The sequence below is a fragment of the Schistocerca gregaria genome, chromosome 3, assembly GCF_023897955.1.
Source record: "Schistocerca gregaria isolate iqSchGreg1 chromosome 3, iqSchGreg1.2, whole genome shotgun sequence".
In the NCBI taxonomy this organism is placed as follows: Eukaryota; Metazoa; Arthropoda; class Insecta; order Orthoptera; family Acrididae; genus Schistocerca; species Schistocerca gregaria.
Genome location: NC_064922.1, coordinates 795049149 through 795066645, shown reverse-complemented (window position 1 = coordinate 795066645; position 17497 = coordinate 795049149). Strand labels below are relative to the sequence as shown.

At 42.7% G+C, this 17497-nt stretch overlaps 1 protein-coding gene across 2 annotated transcripts in view; it reads left to right on the top strand.

The window, feature by feature from the left end:
* The window catches only part of LOC126354319 (brahma-associated protein of 60 kDa), a 47753-nt gene that overhangs the window by 11894 nt on the left and 18362 nt on the right, over nt 1-17497 (top strand). For both annotated transcript variants that reach the window (XM_050003875.1, XM_050003876.1), the window contains exons 4-5: nt 8888-9055; nt 16652-16780. In XM_050003875.1, coding sequence (XP_049859832.1) covers nt 8888-9055; nt 16652-16780 — 297 coding nt within the window. The remainder of the gene's footprint in view (nt 1-8887; nt 9056-16651; nt 16781-17497) is intronic.

Sequence of the window (17497 nt, the reverse complement as noted above, 5' to 3'; positions counted from 1 at the left end):
TTGTTTGCATCTCACTTGTCCCCCTTCTTAAGTATTGGAACTACAATTGCATTCTTCCATCCTTCTGGCAACTTCTTTTTTCCCCAGATCTGGTGGATTATGTTGGTCATGTTGTCTGTTGCTTTGTTTCCTCCACACTTTATCATCTCGGCTGCTATACCATCTTCTCCAGTTGGGTTATTATTCTTTAGATTGCTTGTGGCATGTGCGACTTCATCCCTGGTTGGAGGGCATGGCTCTCTCTCCTGTGTCAGCCCCCAGTTCCAGCTCGTCTTCAGGTGGTTCACTGTTCAGCAGGTAGTGAAAGTACTTTGCAAAAATCCGACAGTTCTCCTTTGCACTAACAGCCAGCTCCTATTTCTTATCTCTGATAAACAGTTCTCTGCCCTTGTACCCAATCAGACTCTTTTTGAATTTCCCGAAAAAGTGTCTGGTGTTGTTTTTCCTGAAGTTGGTCTCATTCTCCTCCAGTTCCTGCTTCATCTTCTGACTTCTGGTCCATCTTATTGTCTGGGCCACTTCCTTTCTTGCTCCTAAGAAAACTTCCCATGTTTCCGGGTCCTTCTTGCTGCTCCAGTCTCTCCAGGCTTTCCTGAGAGTCTCTACTGCTTCCTCACACTCCTTGTTCCACCACCAGTGCTTCCGTTTCTTTTATTCCTTTCCCCATAGTTCAGTCTGTTTTGCCATATTTCACTTCATGTCATCCCATTCAGTTCCTTCCTCATATCTGGATTGATTGTCTTTTAATTTGTCTCTGTCTGTCTTTGTTTTCTGTTCTTCTATTCGTCTGTGGAGGTCTGTCCCTGTTTGGAATCCAAAGGCACAAAAATTCTGTAAGATAGTGATCCGATTCTATTTTTGTGTTCTTCCTGACCTTTGTGTTCATGATCTCTTTAGTGTTTGTCCAGCTGATTGCTATGTGGTCAATTTGGAATTCCCCAAGGCGGGTACATGGGTTTGCCCATGTCTTTTTTCTTACACGGTTCGGCCCTGAAGTTCTTCATTTCAGTTGTGCCATCCTCTTATCTTTTGTCTACTATGAACCCCATAACAATTCATCAAGGTGCATGTCTTTATGTTCCCACTCTAACTCCTGATTTCTTTCATTATTATGAAGCCTTCAGACTCCACTGTATCTTCGTCATTGTATCTTGTTTCTTGCGTCACTAATAATCCAATTCTTCTCTCTTTCATATAGTCTATTACATGTTTTAAGTTTACCAGTCTGTCATTGTCTGTAAATTTATGGTTCCAAGTCTGAAAGACTTTTTAGTTTCAATCTTCTTTGAGGTTCTTGGTAGCTTCGCCTCTTCCCTTATGCACTTTTTTGGCAGCTCCCCCAGAATCCAAATGCCTGCTTGCATCGACTTTGGTCAACGGGGGATTGTCTCCCTGGGGTAATCTCGGTTCCATAGTGCGATCCACTCCACGAGCTATTTATTATTATTATTATTATTATTAGTAGTAGTAGTAGTAGTAGTAGTAGTAGTAGTAGTCAGCTTGTGTCCGTCCAGTTATACGACTGAAGCTGTTAGCCCCAGAAGATGTGTTCAGGCCGCCCCAGACATGGGGACACAGATGCCTTTGGTAGCCACCCCTAACATGGAGTACAGCCACTATCTGATATGTTTCAGTGGCTCTTCCACTCTCTCTGCTGTTGGGAAGTGACATTCCTCTTCCACCTTAGAGACCGTTGGCCTGGCTTCGCGTGTAACCCTAGGTAGGAGCCCTGAATGGATGCTACCATCCGGAGCCAGATGGGACCAGGTTTTTTTTATGAGGTTGTTACTCCTCCCCCTCCTCCTTCCCCATGACTTGCGAGATGGGGCCCCGGGATCGGCAGTGGTGGAGTTTCCATCTCACCCTCTCTGTATGCAGAAGACTTCTGCATTTCGTACTGCTCCACCGGTACTGGTTTTGCTGAGTGGCGCCTACAGGGAGCCATCCACAAGGCACAGTCATGGGCTCTAGCCCTTGGCTTCCAGTTTTCAGCCTCTAAGTCGTGTGTCATGCACTTCTGTCAGCATCTACCGTTCATCGGAACCAGAACTTTACCTTCATGATGATCCACTCACTGTAGTGGAGACATATTGCGTCTTAGGACTGGTTTTCGACACCCGATTGACTTGGCTACCTCACCTTCGTTAGCTTAAGTGGAAGTGCTGCCAGTACCTCAATGCCCTCCACTGCCTCAGCAGCACAGACTAGGGTGCAGGCCACTCTACTCTGCTGCAGCTGTACAAAGTCTTTGTTCAATCCTGCCTTGACTATGGGAGTCTGGTTTATGGTTCGGCGGCACCCTCAGCGTTGCGTGGTTGCCTAGAGACGGGAGCTTTTAGAATGAGTCTAGTGACCAGTGTGGTGGGGGCCAGAGTTACTCCATTGCAGATCCAATGTGCACAACTGCTCGCCAGTTATGTTGCACACATTCATAGTTCTTCTGAGCATCCAAATTATAGTCTCCTTTTTCCACCCACAGCAGTTCATCTCCCGCATCAACAGCTTGGGTCATGGCTAACAATTGTGATTCATGTGCGATCCCTTCTGTCTGAACTGGAGTCCTTCCCTTTACCACCTACTATCCAGGTCTATCTGCTTACACCTCCGTGGTGTACACCTAGGCTGCCGATTCGTCTGGACCTTTCACGTGACCCTAAGGACTCGGTTACTTGTGCCCCTCTCACTTGTCACTTCCTCTTAATTCTTGACCTGTTCCGGGGCTCTGAAGTGCTTTACACCGATGGCTGATGGTCATGTTGGTTTCACCTACATCCACAGAGGTCATTTTGAACAGCATTCCTTGCCAAATGGCTACAGTGTATTCACTGCAGAGCTGGGGGCCATCTCTCGTGCACTTCAGTATATCTGTTCAAAACCCGGGGAATCGTTTATTCTGTGTACTGACTGCTTGAGCAGCCTACAAGCTATTGCCCAGTGCTAACCTTGCCATCCTTCGGTAGCGTCCATCCAGGAGTCCATCTATGCCCTGGACCGGTCCCGTCGTTCAGTGGTGTTTGTACGGACCCCAGGACATGTCGGCATCCCAGGCAATGAACTTGCCCACGGGCTGGCCAAACAGGCAATGCAGAAACCACTTCTGGAGATGGGCATCTCTGAACCTGACCTGCATTCTGACTTATGCCATAGGGTTTTTCGGCTTTGGGATATGGAATGGCGTAACAGCACATACAACAAACTGCGTGACATTAAGGAGACTACGAATGTGTGGAAGACTTCCACGCAGAACTCTCGCAGGGAATCAGTTGTCCTCTTCTGGCTTCGCATTGGCCACACTTGGGTGACCCACAGTTACCTCCTGCACTGTGAAGACCTGCCTGTGTGTCAGTGCATTGCCCGATTGGCAGTGGCCCACATTGTGGCACACTCTTCCACTTCGACTGCCCAACAACAAAATGAGGTACTGGACTCGTTGCTGCTAATTTTATCTGACAACGCCTCATCGGATGATTTAGTTTCATTTGTGAGGGTGGGTTTTATCATTTGATCTAAGTTTTAGCGCATGTCCTTTGTCCCTCTGTGTCCTCCATCCTAGTCCTTCTAGGGTGGAGGTTTTAATGTGTTGCAGAGTGGCTGCCTTCTCCTCTTTTATTCTCATGGTCAGCCAGCCTTGGTAATCTGCTTTGTGGTTTTAATCTCTTCATCCTATTTCTTGTGTTTCCGTGGTTTTCTTGTCCCCTTTTCTCCATTTACGTGTATGTTGCCCTTCATCATTCTTATAAGTTTTCCTTTCATTTTGTTTTGAGTTGTCAGTCTTGTTTGTTTTTATTCTGTGGCATTGTTTTATTCGGAACAGGGGACTGATGACCTCGTAGTTTGGTTCCTTTCAACCTCTTTTAATCCAACCAACCAACCAAAGAAGCTGTGATGCCAGGTTACGAGTCATGCGTGGAGAGTCATCGGTAGAGCACTCGCATCCGCAAGGCGGAAGTCCCATGTTAGAGTCCCAGTCTGGCACACAGTTTTAATCTGCCAGGAAGTTTCAAAATTTCTCCTCCTGCCAATGCACATGCAGACATCATAGCTGTTTAAGCACATTTTCAGGAAATAAAAATTTAGCATGGGTTGTGTATTTATTGCTGTTTAAGCAGTAGGAGATGCTCAATCATTATTCATCGGTATACCTTACTGTTCACGGCAAATACTTTGAGTTTCCAGATCTTGCCCTCAGTTAAGTGGCTATTGAATGTCTTTGAACTTTTTTCAAATTGATTAATAATAGTCCGCATAATTTCTATGTGAGGGCTTATCATCCCCTCCCATTACTTAAATCATCAATATTTCCATTAACCTAACTTTACAGACTGAAAAAGTGTTCCGATCTGTAGCAGTGTGGGAGTGTTAACAACTTCTTATTTCCAGAATCAGATATTCACTCTGCAGCAGAGTGAGGAGGGGACGTGTGTCGTGCTTGGGTAGCTCAGTTGGTAGAGCACTTGCCCGGGAAAGGCAAAGGTCCCGACTTAGTCTCGGCCCGGCATACAGTTTTAATCTGCCATAGTGTCCAATGGGCACTATACTTCGGTGATCAGACATGTCACCATTGTCGGGTGTGCTTAAGAACTGATTGAAGGAGTAAATGTAATCTGATTCCCTGGGTGTTCAACAAAATATTTCACTCGTGTATACAGCAGGTAAAATTATCCAGTACTTTCAGGTCATCCTTCTCCTTTGACAACTCTTCGGGAAGACTCCTACTCTGTTCAGATATCAGGGCATGAGGAGTGAAGAGGAATGAAGTAGCTGACATTGTGACCATGGTGATCTGCCAAAGCAGGACTGTGGCAAAGTGGAATCACCTCACTTTTTAGGAAAAAAATGCTATTATTCAATAGGAAACAGTTCTGGGAAGTAAAAAAAGAGGGAGGAAGCATCATATGGTATGATTGGCCCTGACGAACATTCTACCAATGACTCTGACCAAATGAAGCCATGCTAACTAGATTGAGAATAGGGCTTCTTCCCCTATGGTGTGACTACCTTCTACCACTAGTTTACATGGACGTGGATGCTATAGTTTGTGTGCCACACTTCAGCAAACTGCATTTTGTATATAAGGGTGTCCATAGATATGGTGAGCCAGTGCTTTTTTTACTAACAGTTGTTGGAGTCAAGTGTTTTTAAATTCTGTGCAATGTGAAGAGACCTTCCTAAACCAATTGGAATGAGATTTTAATGTATCACAAGAGTTGTTGGGACACCCTATTTTTGTTAGTGATCAGTCTGTTGCGCGTTTTGCTTTCGAGGTGTCATTTGTTCCCTATTCTCCTTCTTAAGGAATTAATTTTAGTCAAAAACTATTAAGTGTTGTTCATGCAGTGCATGAATTTACTTGAAATGTCTGTTGAGAAATTAGCACACTCTGCTGTTTCCTTATTTTAGTATAACATAAGCATCAAAATTTGTAATGTTCTTTTATTCCATTCTTACCTGTACAACGATTATACTGCATTGTAGACACATAGTTCTACAATCCCATGGTTAGAAAATCCTGTTTTGATGTTAAAATCAAACAGTGGAAAATACAGAATGTAAAGTAAACAGTGTAATGTAAAAGGTAGTTGCTATACTCAGTATGCTGAGTCACAGAAAACACACCAAAAACACACCAAAAAGACTGTCACACAATTAGCTTTCAGCCAACAAGGATTTCGTCAAAATTAGATAAAATACACACATGCAAACCCCATGCAAACACAACTCACACACCCATGGCCACAGTCTCTGACAGCTGGAGCAGTAGGGCATTATGAGAGAGGCAACCGAGTGGGGGTAAGGAGGAGGCTGGGGCGGGGATGAGGAGGAGGGATAGCAGGGTTGGGTTAGGGGATGGTAAAGTGGTGCTTGGAGTGTGCAGGGACAGGGTAGAGAGTAGGGCAGCTAGAAGCAGTCAGGAGATTAGATGGAGGGCAGGGGAGAGAGGAGGGACTTAAAAAGGAGAAAAGTAAAAAGAGAGGATGTATTGGTGGACTAGAGGGCTGTGTAGTGCTGGAATGGGAACAGGGAAGGGGCTAGATGGGTAAGGACAATGACTAGCAAAGGATGCGACCAGGAGGGTTATGGGAATGTAAGATACATTACAGGGATAGTTCCCACCTGTGCAATTCAGAAAAGCTGGTGTTGGTGGGAAGGATAGAGATTGCACAGGCTGTAAAGCAGTCATTGAAATGAAGGACATCGTGTTGGGTAGCATGCTCAGCAACAAGATGGTCCAGTTGCTTCTTGGCCACAGTTTTTTGGTGGCCATTCATGCAGACTTACAGCTTGTTGGTTGTCATCCCCATGTAGAATGCTACACAGTGGTTGCAGCTTAACTTGTAGATCTCTGGACTGGTTTCACAGGTAGCTCTGCCTTTGATGGGATAGGTGATGTTTGTGACAGGACTGGAGTAAGTGGTGATAGGTGGATGTATGGGGCAGGTCTTGCATCTAGGTCTTTTACAGGGATATGAGCAATGAGGCAAAGGTTTGGGTGCAGGGGTTGTGTTGAGATGGACAAGGATATTGTGTACCTTTGGTGGGAAGTGGAATACCACCGTGGAAGGTATTTTAAACTGCAAGGACAAGGATTACCTGGCCGAAGGATTCTGCCAGCTGTCGGATTCATCCATCTACAAACCCTGCCACTGTGATACCGTTCCAGAAATCCATTAGCATCTCCAGTCTCTACTGAAATCCTTAGGCCCACCCCAGAACCTCTCCCCAGAGTCCAACTCTCTCCTCACTGCTACCATCACCCTCCCCCTCCCCTCTTATTTTATGCATGCTTCCTGAAGTCCGTAAAGCCAAACATCCAGGCCGATTACTTTGCTGCCACTGAGAAAATCCCTGCTCTTGTACACCAACACCTGCAGCCAATTACCCGCAACCTATTCTCCTATATAAAAGAAATCTACCATTTTCTTCACCGACTTTCCATAGTTCCTGCCCTTTACTCTACAGTGTAGATGCCACCTCCGTTTAGACTAACATCCCTAATGCCCATGGCCTTACCACTATTGAACATTACCTTACCCAGCATCGACAGATTCCAAACCAACCACCTCCTTCCTATTTGCCCTGACCAACTACATCCTCACCACCATTACTTCTGCTTTGAAGGCATTACCTACAAACAAATCCGGGGTACAGCTATGGACACCTTGGCACCATCCTGTGCCAACCTATTTATGGACCATCGATATGAATCCTTCCTAAACACCCAGAATTCCAAGCCACTCACCTGGTTCAGATTCATTGATGTCACCTTCATAATCGGGATCGAGGGTGAGGAAACTCTATCCACTTTCCATCAGAACCTCAACACAGTCTTCCCCAATCCCTTCACCTGGTCCTACTCAATCCATCAAGCCACCTTCCTTAGTGTTTCCCTCCACCTATCAGTAGCTATATCCATTTCAAACCTACCAACCACCAGCAATACCACCACTTAGATAGCTGCCACACATTCCATACAAAGAAGTCGCTTCCACACAGCTTAGCCATCTGTGGCCATTGCATCTGTAGTGACAAGCAGTCCCTCTCGAAATATAGTGCCTCACTGAGGCCTTTACAGAAACAGATCTCCCGTGCGTTATCTTTCCAGTCAACCAACACCTCCCAAAGCCCCACCATCCGTCCACCAAGGATCGTTCCCCACATGACACAGTACCATCCAGGACTGGAGTAACTGAATTACATTCTTCGCCAGTGTTTAGACTACCTCTCATTGTGCCCTGAAATGAGAAGTTCTGCCCCCTATCCTTCCTATTTCTTCCACAGTGGTATTCTGCCGCCCACCGAATCTACACTACATCCTCATCCATCCTTACATAACCCCTGCTCCCAACCTCTTGCCTCATTGCTCATATCCCTATAATAGACCTATATGCCAGATCTGTCACATACATCCACCACTGCCCACTCCAGTCCACTCGCAAACATCACCTGTCCCATCAAAGGCAGGGCTACCTGTGAAACCAGCCATGTGATTTACAAGCTTAGCTGTAACCACTGCACTGCATTCTACGTAGGAATGACAACCAATAAGCTGACCGCATGAATGGCCACTGACAAACTGTGGCCAAGAAGCAACTAGAGCACACTGGTGCTGAACACGCCGCCCAACACAACAGCTTGTGCAAATCTGGATCCTTCCCACCATCACCAGCTTTTCTGAATTGCATCGGTGGGAACTCTACCTGCAATGTGTCCTACATTCCCATAACCCTCCACACAATCTTCGTTAGTCATTGTCCTTAACCATCTAGCCCCTTCCCTGTTCCCATTCCAGCACTACACAGCCCTCTGTTCCACCAATGCACCCATTCTTTTTATTTCTCTCCTTCTCCACTAACCTCCCCTCTCTCCCCCACCCACTGTGTAATCTCCTGACTGCGCCTAGCTGCCCCGCTCTCCGCCTCATCTCTGCATGCTCCCAGTTGCATTTAACCATCCCAACCCTTGCCCTGCTAACCCCTCCCCCCTGTCCTAGCCTCCTGTTTACCCCCGCCTGTTGTCTCTCTCATGATGCCCTGCTGCTCACAGTCTGGCTCCAGCTGCCAGAGACTGTGGTCATGTGTGTGTGAGTTGTGTTTGCACAAGTGTGTGTGTGTTGTGTTGTGTTGTGTTTAATTTTGACAAAGGTCTTGTTGGCTGAAAGCTAATTGTGTGACAGTCTTATCGATGTGCTTTCTGCAACTCAGCATCTCTACTATATGGTGAGTAGCAACTATCCTTTTCATTATATTGTGATTTGATGTTAAGTAATCAGGTACAAGGTTCAGTAAAAGCTTTCCAAAAAGTCTCTAGAAATAGTGAGTGGTTTTTTTTTCTCCCCATGGTCTGTGCCTACTACATACCTAATCTTTTGCCAAATTTATTTGTACAGGAAGCATTGAAGAGACCAATGAAGCAGAAACGGAAACTTAGAATCTTCATATCCAATACTTTCTACCCTGCCAAGGACCCATCGGAGGGAGAAGAAGGAAGTGTGGCTTCGTGGGAACTTCGTGTTGAAGGAAGGCTTCTTGAAGATAGCAAGAATGATCCAAATAAGGTGGTTTCTATAATAATTGTACTGTATATCATTCATGACAAACAGTGCATGCTAAAAAGAGTAGAGATTTGTGCCTTTCTGTAACTAGCCCTATTCATAAAAAAAGAATGTCCCTGTACCTTCATTCATAAAACTTGGAGGTAACTGGATAATACATTGCCTAGTAATGTGTGCAGATGAGAATATATGTAAGACTTAGTAGTCATAGAGTCAGTGTCAGTTTAATTGGTCACAATTTTGTAGTGTATTATTTCCTTATTGATAAATTTAAATTAGAGCACACTAATTCATTGCCACTCCCCGCACATTTTGATTAAAAGCTTATGATATCCTCCCAGGATGTTCATTAGGAATAGCTCTGCCAAATACAAATATGGGGAATGAATTCAGATACTGCCTTGTTAAAGTAACCTCTTTGGCATTTATTGAAGCAAGTTTCTGAAATCCTTTGATACCTTAATCTAAATAGCCATTTAAGTGTTTGAACTCTGTTCCTCCTAAATGCATGTGCAGTATTCTGGCCAGTTCACCATCTCATTGAGTAACAACTTTGATATCAGTACTTCATATGAAATTACATTTGTGAGAGTTCTATCTTCACTGAGACTGGAATATGTTAATAGTCTGAAAGCATTTATTTTCTGCACGTCTATTAATTGAGCTTGACAGACATGTTATCACACTTTGTTGAACCATTTACAATGCTTTCTCTCTCTCTCTCTCTCTCTCTCTCTCTCTCTCTCTCTCTCTCTCTCTCTCTCTCTCTCTCTCTCTCTCTCTCTCTCTCTCTTGTGTGTGTGTGTGTGTGTGGGGGGGGGGGGGGGGCACACATCTTCTTCTCACTTAAAGCATTTTACATCGTCATACCTGTTGCCTCACGTATCTCTGCAATTTTAACGTCTTGCACGTTACTGATTGGTTTCATAGAATCCAGTTGTTTGTGTCTGCTACGAGATCACTTCTCAGCTGTGGAACAGAAACAGTTCAGTTTGAAGCTCGTGACTTCCACCATTTTTTGAAATTTTTGTTTATGAACTTTGGACAGAATAACACTTGTAATACATGAAATGTGTGTTCATTTGTCCTTATTGTCTTCTTTTCCTAAATTTTTTTACATTTTCTTCACTTTGATCAATTGAAATATCTTTTGTTACCTACTTTTCTTAAACCTGTATTTGTCATTCTTGCTTTTGTGGTACATTCTGCATCCCCTTCCCTTTCCTATCCTGAGGGACTTAAAACACTTATGCCAATATATGACATGCTCTGGGGCTCTTGGTTCCTCTTGCCTATTGTGAGAAATGACCAAACTTCGTCCAACTTTGGAGGTTTCTTTTCCTCTCTCTCCTTCAGTGTTTGACCCTCCACCTCATTTTTTAAATTTTGTAGCTGTACATGGTGTCTGGTGAAGAACACCAACTGTGGCGCTCAAGAGTCCACAAAGCACGAGGATCTTAAGCACATCTTACTCATGCGGACTTTGCATACACACCAAAAATACAGTTTGGTAATCAATTAAACAGGGAAGGGTTGTCACACACCGTTTTGGCTGTAACCCCCTGACAATTTGGGTTTCATACTACTGATGTCCAAGCTGCGAATTCCCCACGCGGCCATGGAGTGAGTGCCCATGTTTTGCGGGGCACTCGGATTCTGTGCAATGATCAGTTGACAGTTGCTGTGGCTAGTTGAAGACAATTGGATAGTGTCATCAAGGCAGATAATCCACAAGTGAAACAGGTCAAACTTATTAAAACAAATAGTAATCTCAATAGCAGTTATAAAGCTGTTGGCTATAACGCTTTTATCATTTCCATATTTGTCCATGCCGTAGAGATGAGGGACAAACACAAAGAAGTGGAGTCATGTTTACAGCAACAAATTGTCATTCTTTGTGGAACATAATGAGGAAGCATTTTGAGAAATACCTGCATTAGAGAAGGCTAAAAATGGATCTCTGTTGATGAGAATGACAAATGCTACTAAATCTCGAGCACTGAAAAAATCCAGTTGTAAAAAGCTACAACATAGCCCAGAACCATTACTGAGACTCAGTTGCTGTACCAAGACCTGCCTGCTCAGCAGTAGCAAGAAATTTCTGTGCTTAACTTCCACAGGTCAGTGGCCTGGGACCCTGACCAGCCTTCAGGGAGGTTCTGTGGTTCAGCCCACTACTGTATGGGAGCAACTGTATGTTGATCTCTGAACTGCGTTAGAGATCAGAATGAGATTTTCACTCTACAGTGGAGTGTGCACTGATATGTTAGATGCTTCCCCATGACACAGATACTCCAGTCAGTACTGGACAGTTGCATTTAAACTCGCGGCCGAGCTAAGTAGATGATTGGCTTGGCATTGCACCTGCCAAGTACCACTTGTCGCCCCAAGTTCTACTGACGTGGCCTCAGTATCTGTTGTAACTATGATGTTGCCACTGGAATCCTCCAGCTGCCCACTGCAGCTCTCTAGCCATTGGTCCAGTTTTACTCTAGACAATGCTGCAACCTGCTGCAAAGCCAGTAGACACCACTGATTGCCTCCTCCCTGCAACAGAGCCGTCTTCAGTGCACCAGATACCAGTACAGAGTCAGAAAACACCAAGTTGGCATTCGATCAGTAAGCCTTCCACTCTGTACAAATGTAAAGTCCAATTGCTGCAACAGCTACTATTTGAGCTACCATATTCCAAAGACAATTTACCCTGCAAGCTTATGACAAATTTTGTGGCAACTTACATCCAAGCTAATGAAACTTTGTACTTCATTTATGCATTTCAAGTTTTCAGCATAACAGTTTAACAAGTGAAGAACAGGAGCCACTGGCTATGATGCTCAAACAAGTCACAGCGTAGTAATCACTGCCAGTCGTCACGTTGAAGCTACGTGTTGCTGTCTTTTATTTTGTGTAAACATAAACCATGTGCATTGTGCTTGGTTTCTACCATGTACTTACATTTCACTGTGCTTTGTTCCGCTGTGATTTAGAAAATCCTAATATTTCAAAAATCCCACCAAAATGATTTCATGCATGTTGAGATGTCACTGAATGGCCAGACACTGGAGTTACTATGGAAAACTTCTGAGTTTTATGGGCAGGAGAAACAGTACTACTATCAATTCCCCTCTATAAAGTTTTGAAACTAACATTAAAAACCCTCTGAATCAGTGCAAGAACAAGAGTTATTGCAAAAGTTGAACTATGTAGCTGTCAGCCGTAACTATTCTGAGGCCTCTGAATCAGATATTGTATTTTTAGCGACCTCTGGAAAGAAGAAAAATCAACCCCATTCTGTCACCAACTTAGGTTCTTCCCAGACTTCTGCTCCCCACACCTAACAAATTGTTACATCCATTTCAATAAATGGAAGCTCACCAGTGCTTCAGCTTTATGGCAGAATAATTCCCGAGAGCAGTGTACACAGTCAAATGCTAAAACACCTCAGCCAAACAAATAAAAAGAATATCATTGAGATTTTATTTGCTTGTGCAAGGAAAAAAATATTTCCTCTCCATGGCAGAAGAGCATCGTAGGTTATTGAGAATAGGAAGAGATACTGAAAACATATATAATTAGAGACCAGTTTGTCTGAATAACCATCTTGAAGCCTTGTCCAAGTGTACTAAACCTAGAATCTGCAATCCCTGATGACTTTACACAATGCTGACACTTGATAACTGTGTTCCTTGACTTTCAAAATGTGCATGATACAACTTGGTGTCAGCATATGTTATCCACATTACATAAAAGGGGGTTCCAGGACTGTGTAGAAGTTTATATGTAGAACTTTTTATCACTTACACTGTTTTAGATCAGAGTAGGCAATGTTCTTAGTAGTTAACATGTTCAGGAGAAGAGAATTCCACAGGGATTAGTACTGAGTACTAACCTCTTTGTGAAAGCAATAAATAATATTGGAACTGCAGTGGGACCTATAATCTCATTGGCATTGTACGAAGATAATTTCCACTTTCATAGCCGCTCTACATCAATTGCATAATATAGAATGTCAACTTCAGAGACCTATAGGGAAGGCACATGACTGGGCTTAAAATCAGGGGTATTATTTCTGACCTTTGTCATAAAATTCTATAGACTCAGGTATGTAGTAGATTTATTTGTGAGATCAGATGTTACAGGTAGTTGAACAATTCTACTTCTTAGACTTACTGTTAAACAACAGATTTGTGTGGCTACCTCACATTCATTAACTAATGGGATCTAATGCAAATGGATAATAAAAAATTTACTCACCAAGTGGCAGCAGGAGCACACACACGACTCTAACTTTTGCAATCTTTTGGAGCCAGTGACTCCTCCTCCTTGCTGAATAGTTTAAAGGGGAAGGAAGAGGGGTGAAGGAAAAAGATTGGAGGGGTTTAGGAAAAGGGGTACAGTTCAGAAAAGTCACCCAGAACCCTGGGTCAGGGGAGACTTGCCGGATCAGATAAGAAGGAAAGACTGACTGTTGAGGACTGGACTGGATGAGATTTGAAAACCTGAAAGCTTAATGTTCGAAGACAGGATAGTATGCAAGGCAGAGACGAATACTACTAAAACATTGTGCTCAAGTTATTAAGAGTGAAAAACTAAGTGCATTGTATGTAACAGAGATGGGATGGAGGAGAGCAAAAATAGTCAGGTCAGGAAATCACAGAGGTAGAAAACTAAAATGGAGTAAAGAAAGGAGTAGTTACTATGAATAAATGTCAAAACAGAAGGAATTAATGTAAATTGCTCTGCACCAGGATATTGTATTTTGCCAGTTTACAGCCTCTGCCTATGCCCATTCATCCTGACTGATAACTGGGTGGTAGTCCACAACATGACAGTAGGCTCTACAACATGACAATTCTGACCTCAATGCCTGTTTACCACACATGCTATCCGGATTCTTCCCCCCAGACACCAGTTTCTCAGAACTCCACAGGTTGGAACTAGCACTACAACATGTCCTTAGTCCTCGCAACCCACCTAGCCTTAATTTACATTAATTCCTCTTGCAGGAGTAGGTTTAATAATGAATAAAAAAATAGGAGTGTGGGTAAGCTACTACAAACAGCATAGTGAACGCATTATTGTGGCAAAGAAGGATACAAAGCCCACACCTACTACAGTAGTACAAGTTTATATGCCAACTAACTCTGCAGATGATGAAGAAATTGATGAACTGTATGATGAGATAAAAGAAATTTTCAGATAGTGAAGGGAGACGAAAATTTAATAGTCATGGGTGACTGGAATTCGGTAGTAGGAAAAGGGAGAGAAGGAAACGTAGTAGGTGAATATGGATTGGGGCTAAGAAATGAAAGAGGAACCCGCCTGGTAGAATTTTGCACAGAGCATAACTTAATCATAGCTAACACTTGGTTCAAGAATCATAAAAGAAGGTTGTATACATGGAAGAATCCTGGAGATACTGGAAGATATCAGATAGATTATATAATGGTAAGACAGAGATTTAGGAACCAGGTTTTAAATTGTAAGACATTTCCAGGGGCAGATGTGGACTCTGACCACGATCTATTGGTTCTGACCTGTAGGTTAAAACTGAAGAAACTGCAAAAAGGTGGGAATTTGGGGACATGGGATCTGGATAAGCTGAAATAACCAGAGGTTGTACAGAGTTTCAAGGAGAGCATAAGGGAACAATTGACAGGAATGGGGGAAAGAAACACAGTAGAAGAAGAATGGGTAGCTCTGAGGAATGAAGTAGTGAAGGCAGCAGAGGATAAAGTAGGTAAAAGATGAGAGCTGCTAGAAATCCTTGGGTAACAGAAGAAGTATTGAATTTAATTGATGAAAGGAGAAAATATAAAAATACAGTAAATGAAGCAGGCAAAAAAAGAATAAAAACGTCTAAAAAATGAGATTGACAGGAAGTGCAAAATGGCTAAGCAGGGATGTCTAGAGGACAAATGTAAGGATGTAGAAGCTTATCTCACTAGGGGTAAGGTATACTGCCTACAGGAAAATTAAAGAGACCTTTGGAGATAAGAGAACCACATGTATGAATATCAAGAGCTCAGATGGCAACAAAGTTCTAAGCAAAGAAGGGAAGGCAGAAAGCTGGAAGGAGTATATAGAGGGTTTATACAAGGGCGATGTACTTGAGGACAATATTATGGAAATGGAAGAGGATGTAGATGAAGACGAAATGGGAGATACAATACTGCGTGAGGAGTTTGACAGAGCACTGAAAGACCTGAGTCGAAACGAGGCCCCCGGAGTAGACAGCATTCCACTGGAACTACTGACGGCCTTGGGAGAGCCAGTCCTGACAAAACTCTACCATCTGGTGAGCAAGGTGTATGAAACAGGCAAAATACCCTCAGACTTCAAGAAGAATATAATAATTCCAATGCTAAAGAAAGCAGGTGCTGACAGATGTGAAAATTACCGAACTATCAGTTTAGTAAGTCACAGCTGCAAAATACTAAAACGAATTCTTTACAGACGAATGGAAAAACTGGTAGAAGCGGACCTTGCGGAAGATCAGTTTGGATTCCGCAGAAATGTTGGAACACGTGAGGCAATACTAACCTTACGACTTATCTTAGAAGAAAGATTAAGAAAAGGCAAACCTACGTTTCTAGCATTTGTAGACTTAGAGAAAGCTTTTGACAGTGTTGACTGGAATACTGTCTTTCAAATTCTGAAGGTGGCAGGGGTAAAATACAGGGAGCGAAAGGCTATTTACAATTTGTACAGAAACCAGATGGCAGTTATAAGAGTCGAGGGGCATGAAAGGGAAGCAGCGGTTGGGAAGGGAGTGAGGCAGGACTGTAGCCTGTCCTCGATGTTATTCAATCTGTATATTGAGCAAGCAGTAAAGGAAACAAAAGAAAAATTAGAAGTAGTTATTGAAGTCCACGGAGAAGAAACAAAAACGTTGAGGTTCGCCGATGACATTGTAATTCTGCCAGAGACGGCAAAGGACTTGGAAGAGCAGTTGAATGGAATAGACAATGTTTTAAAAGGAGGATATAAGATTAACATAAACAAAAGCAAAACGAGGATAATGGAATGTAGTCGAATTAACTCTGGTGATGCTGAGGGAATTAGATTAGGAAATGAGACACTTAAAGTAGTAAAGGAGTTTTGCTATTTGGGGAGCAAAATAACTGATGATGGTTGAAGTAGAGAGGATATACAATGTATACTGGCAATGGCAAGGAAAGCGTTTCTGAAGAAGAGAAATTTGTTAACATCAAGTATAGATTTGAGTGTCAGGAAGTCGTTTCAAAGTATTTGTATGGAGTGTAGCCATGTATGGAAGTGAAACATGGACGATAATTAGTTTGGACAAGAAGAGAATAGAAGTTTTCGAAATGTGGTGCTACAGAAGAATGCTGAAGATAAGGTGGATAGATCACGTAACTAATGAGGTGGTATTGAATAGGATTGGGAAGAAGAGAAGTTTGTGGCACAACTTGACTAGAAGAGTCAAGTGAGTTATCTCCCTTTTTTTCTGTAAAGTATTTGCTACAGCGTTAATCATAAGAGTGTATTGCAGAAATTACTCCACATGCTTGTAATTTGTATTTATGTCTATAGTATCAGGGTACCCAAGCATTCATAATTTTGTTTTCCTTGTAGGTGAAGAGGAAATTTTCATCATTCTTCAAGAGTCTAGTCATAGAACTTGACAAGGATCTCTATGGGCCAGATAATCATCTAGTTGAATGGCATAGAACGCCAACAACACAGGAAACAGATGGTTTTCAGGTAATTAAAGAGAGGTATTTAGTGTGAGCGTTTGAGTGTGTGTGTGTGTGTGTGTGTGTGTGTGTGTGTGTGTGTGTGTGTGTGTGTGTAATAGTCTTCAACATAAAGATAGCACATGCATGTCTATCTTCATGTTTGACTTATTTACAGTACATAGGATGGTGACTTTGCCAAAGAAGCTGCTGCTTTCAGATACGTTGCAGATAACACAAAACTAAGCATGCCACATATCCCAACTAATACTTACTTTAAGCCAGAGCATTAAACACAATGCTCAACTCTGTTGAAAGAATGAAGTCAGATTATGAATATTCGCTGCATTTTTGGACATTTTATTATTGTGGTTGAGAAACCAGAATTTGGGAGACATGCAGTGGTAATAGCTTACTTAAGATGTTCTACGGTAGAGCAGCACTCACTTTGGTGGTAACAGCTTGAGATAATGAGCAGAGATGACACCTCTGCATGGCAATGAAATAGTTAGACTGATTCAGTAGGATCATGGGGAACAATTTCTTTGTGTTTCATGCCTTGCACTTTTAAAAAAATGTGGTGTGCAACCTTTGCATTGAATTGAATCTTTCATCAATGATGCCCAATGTTTTTAAAAGCTTTTTGAAAGCCTTTAATTTCTTGTAAGTAATGAATTTTTAAGGAAGGAAAATATAACCTAATTTGACATTTTTAAAATTTACGTATCCTACAAAACGTTTCTGC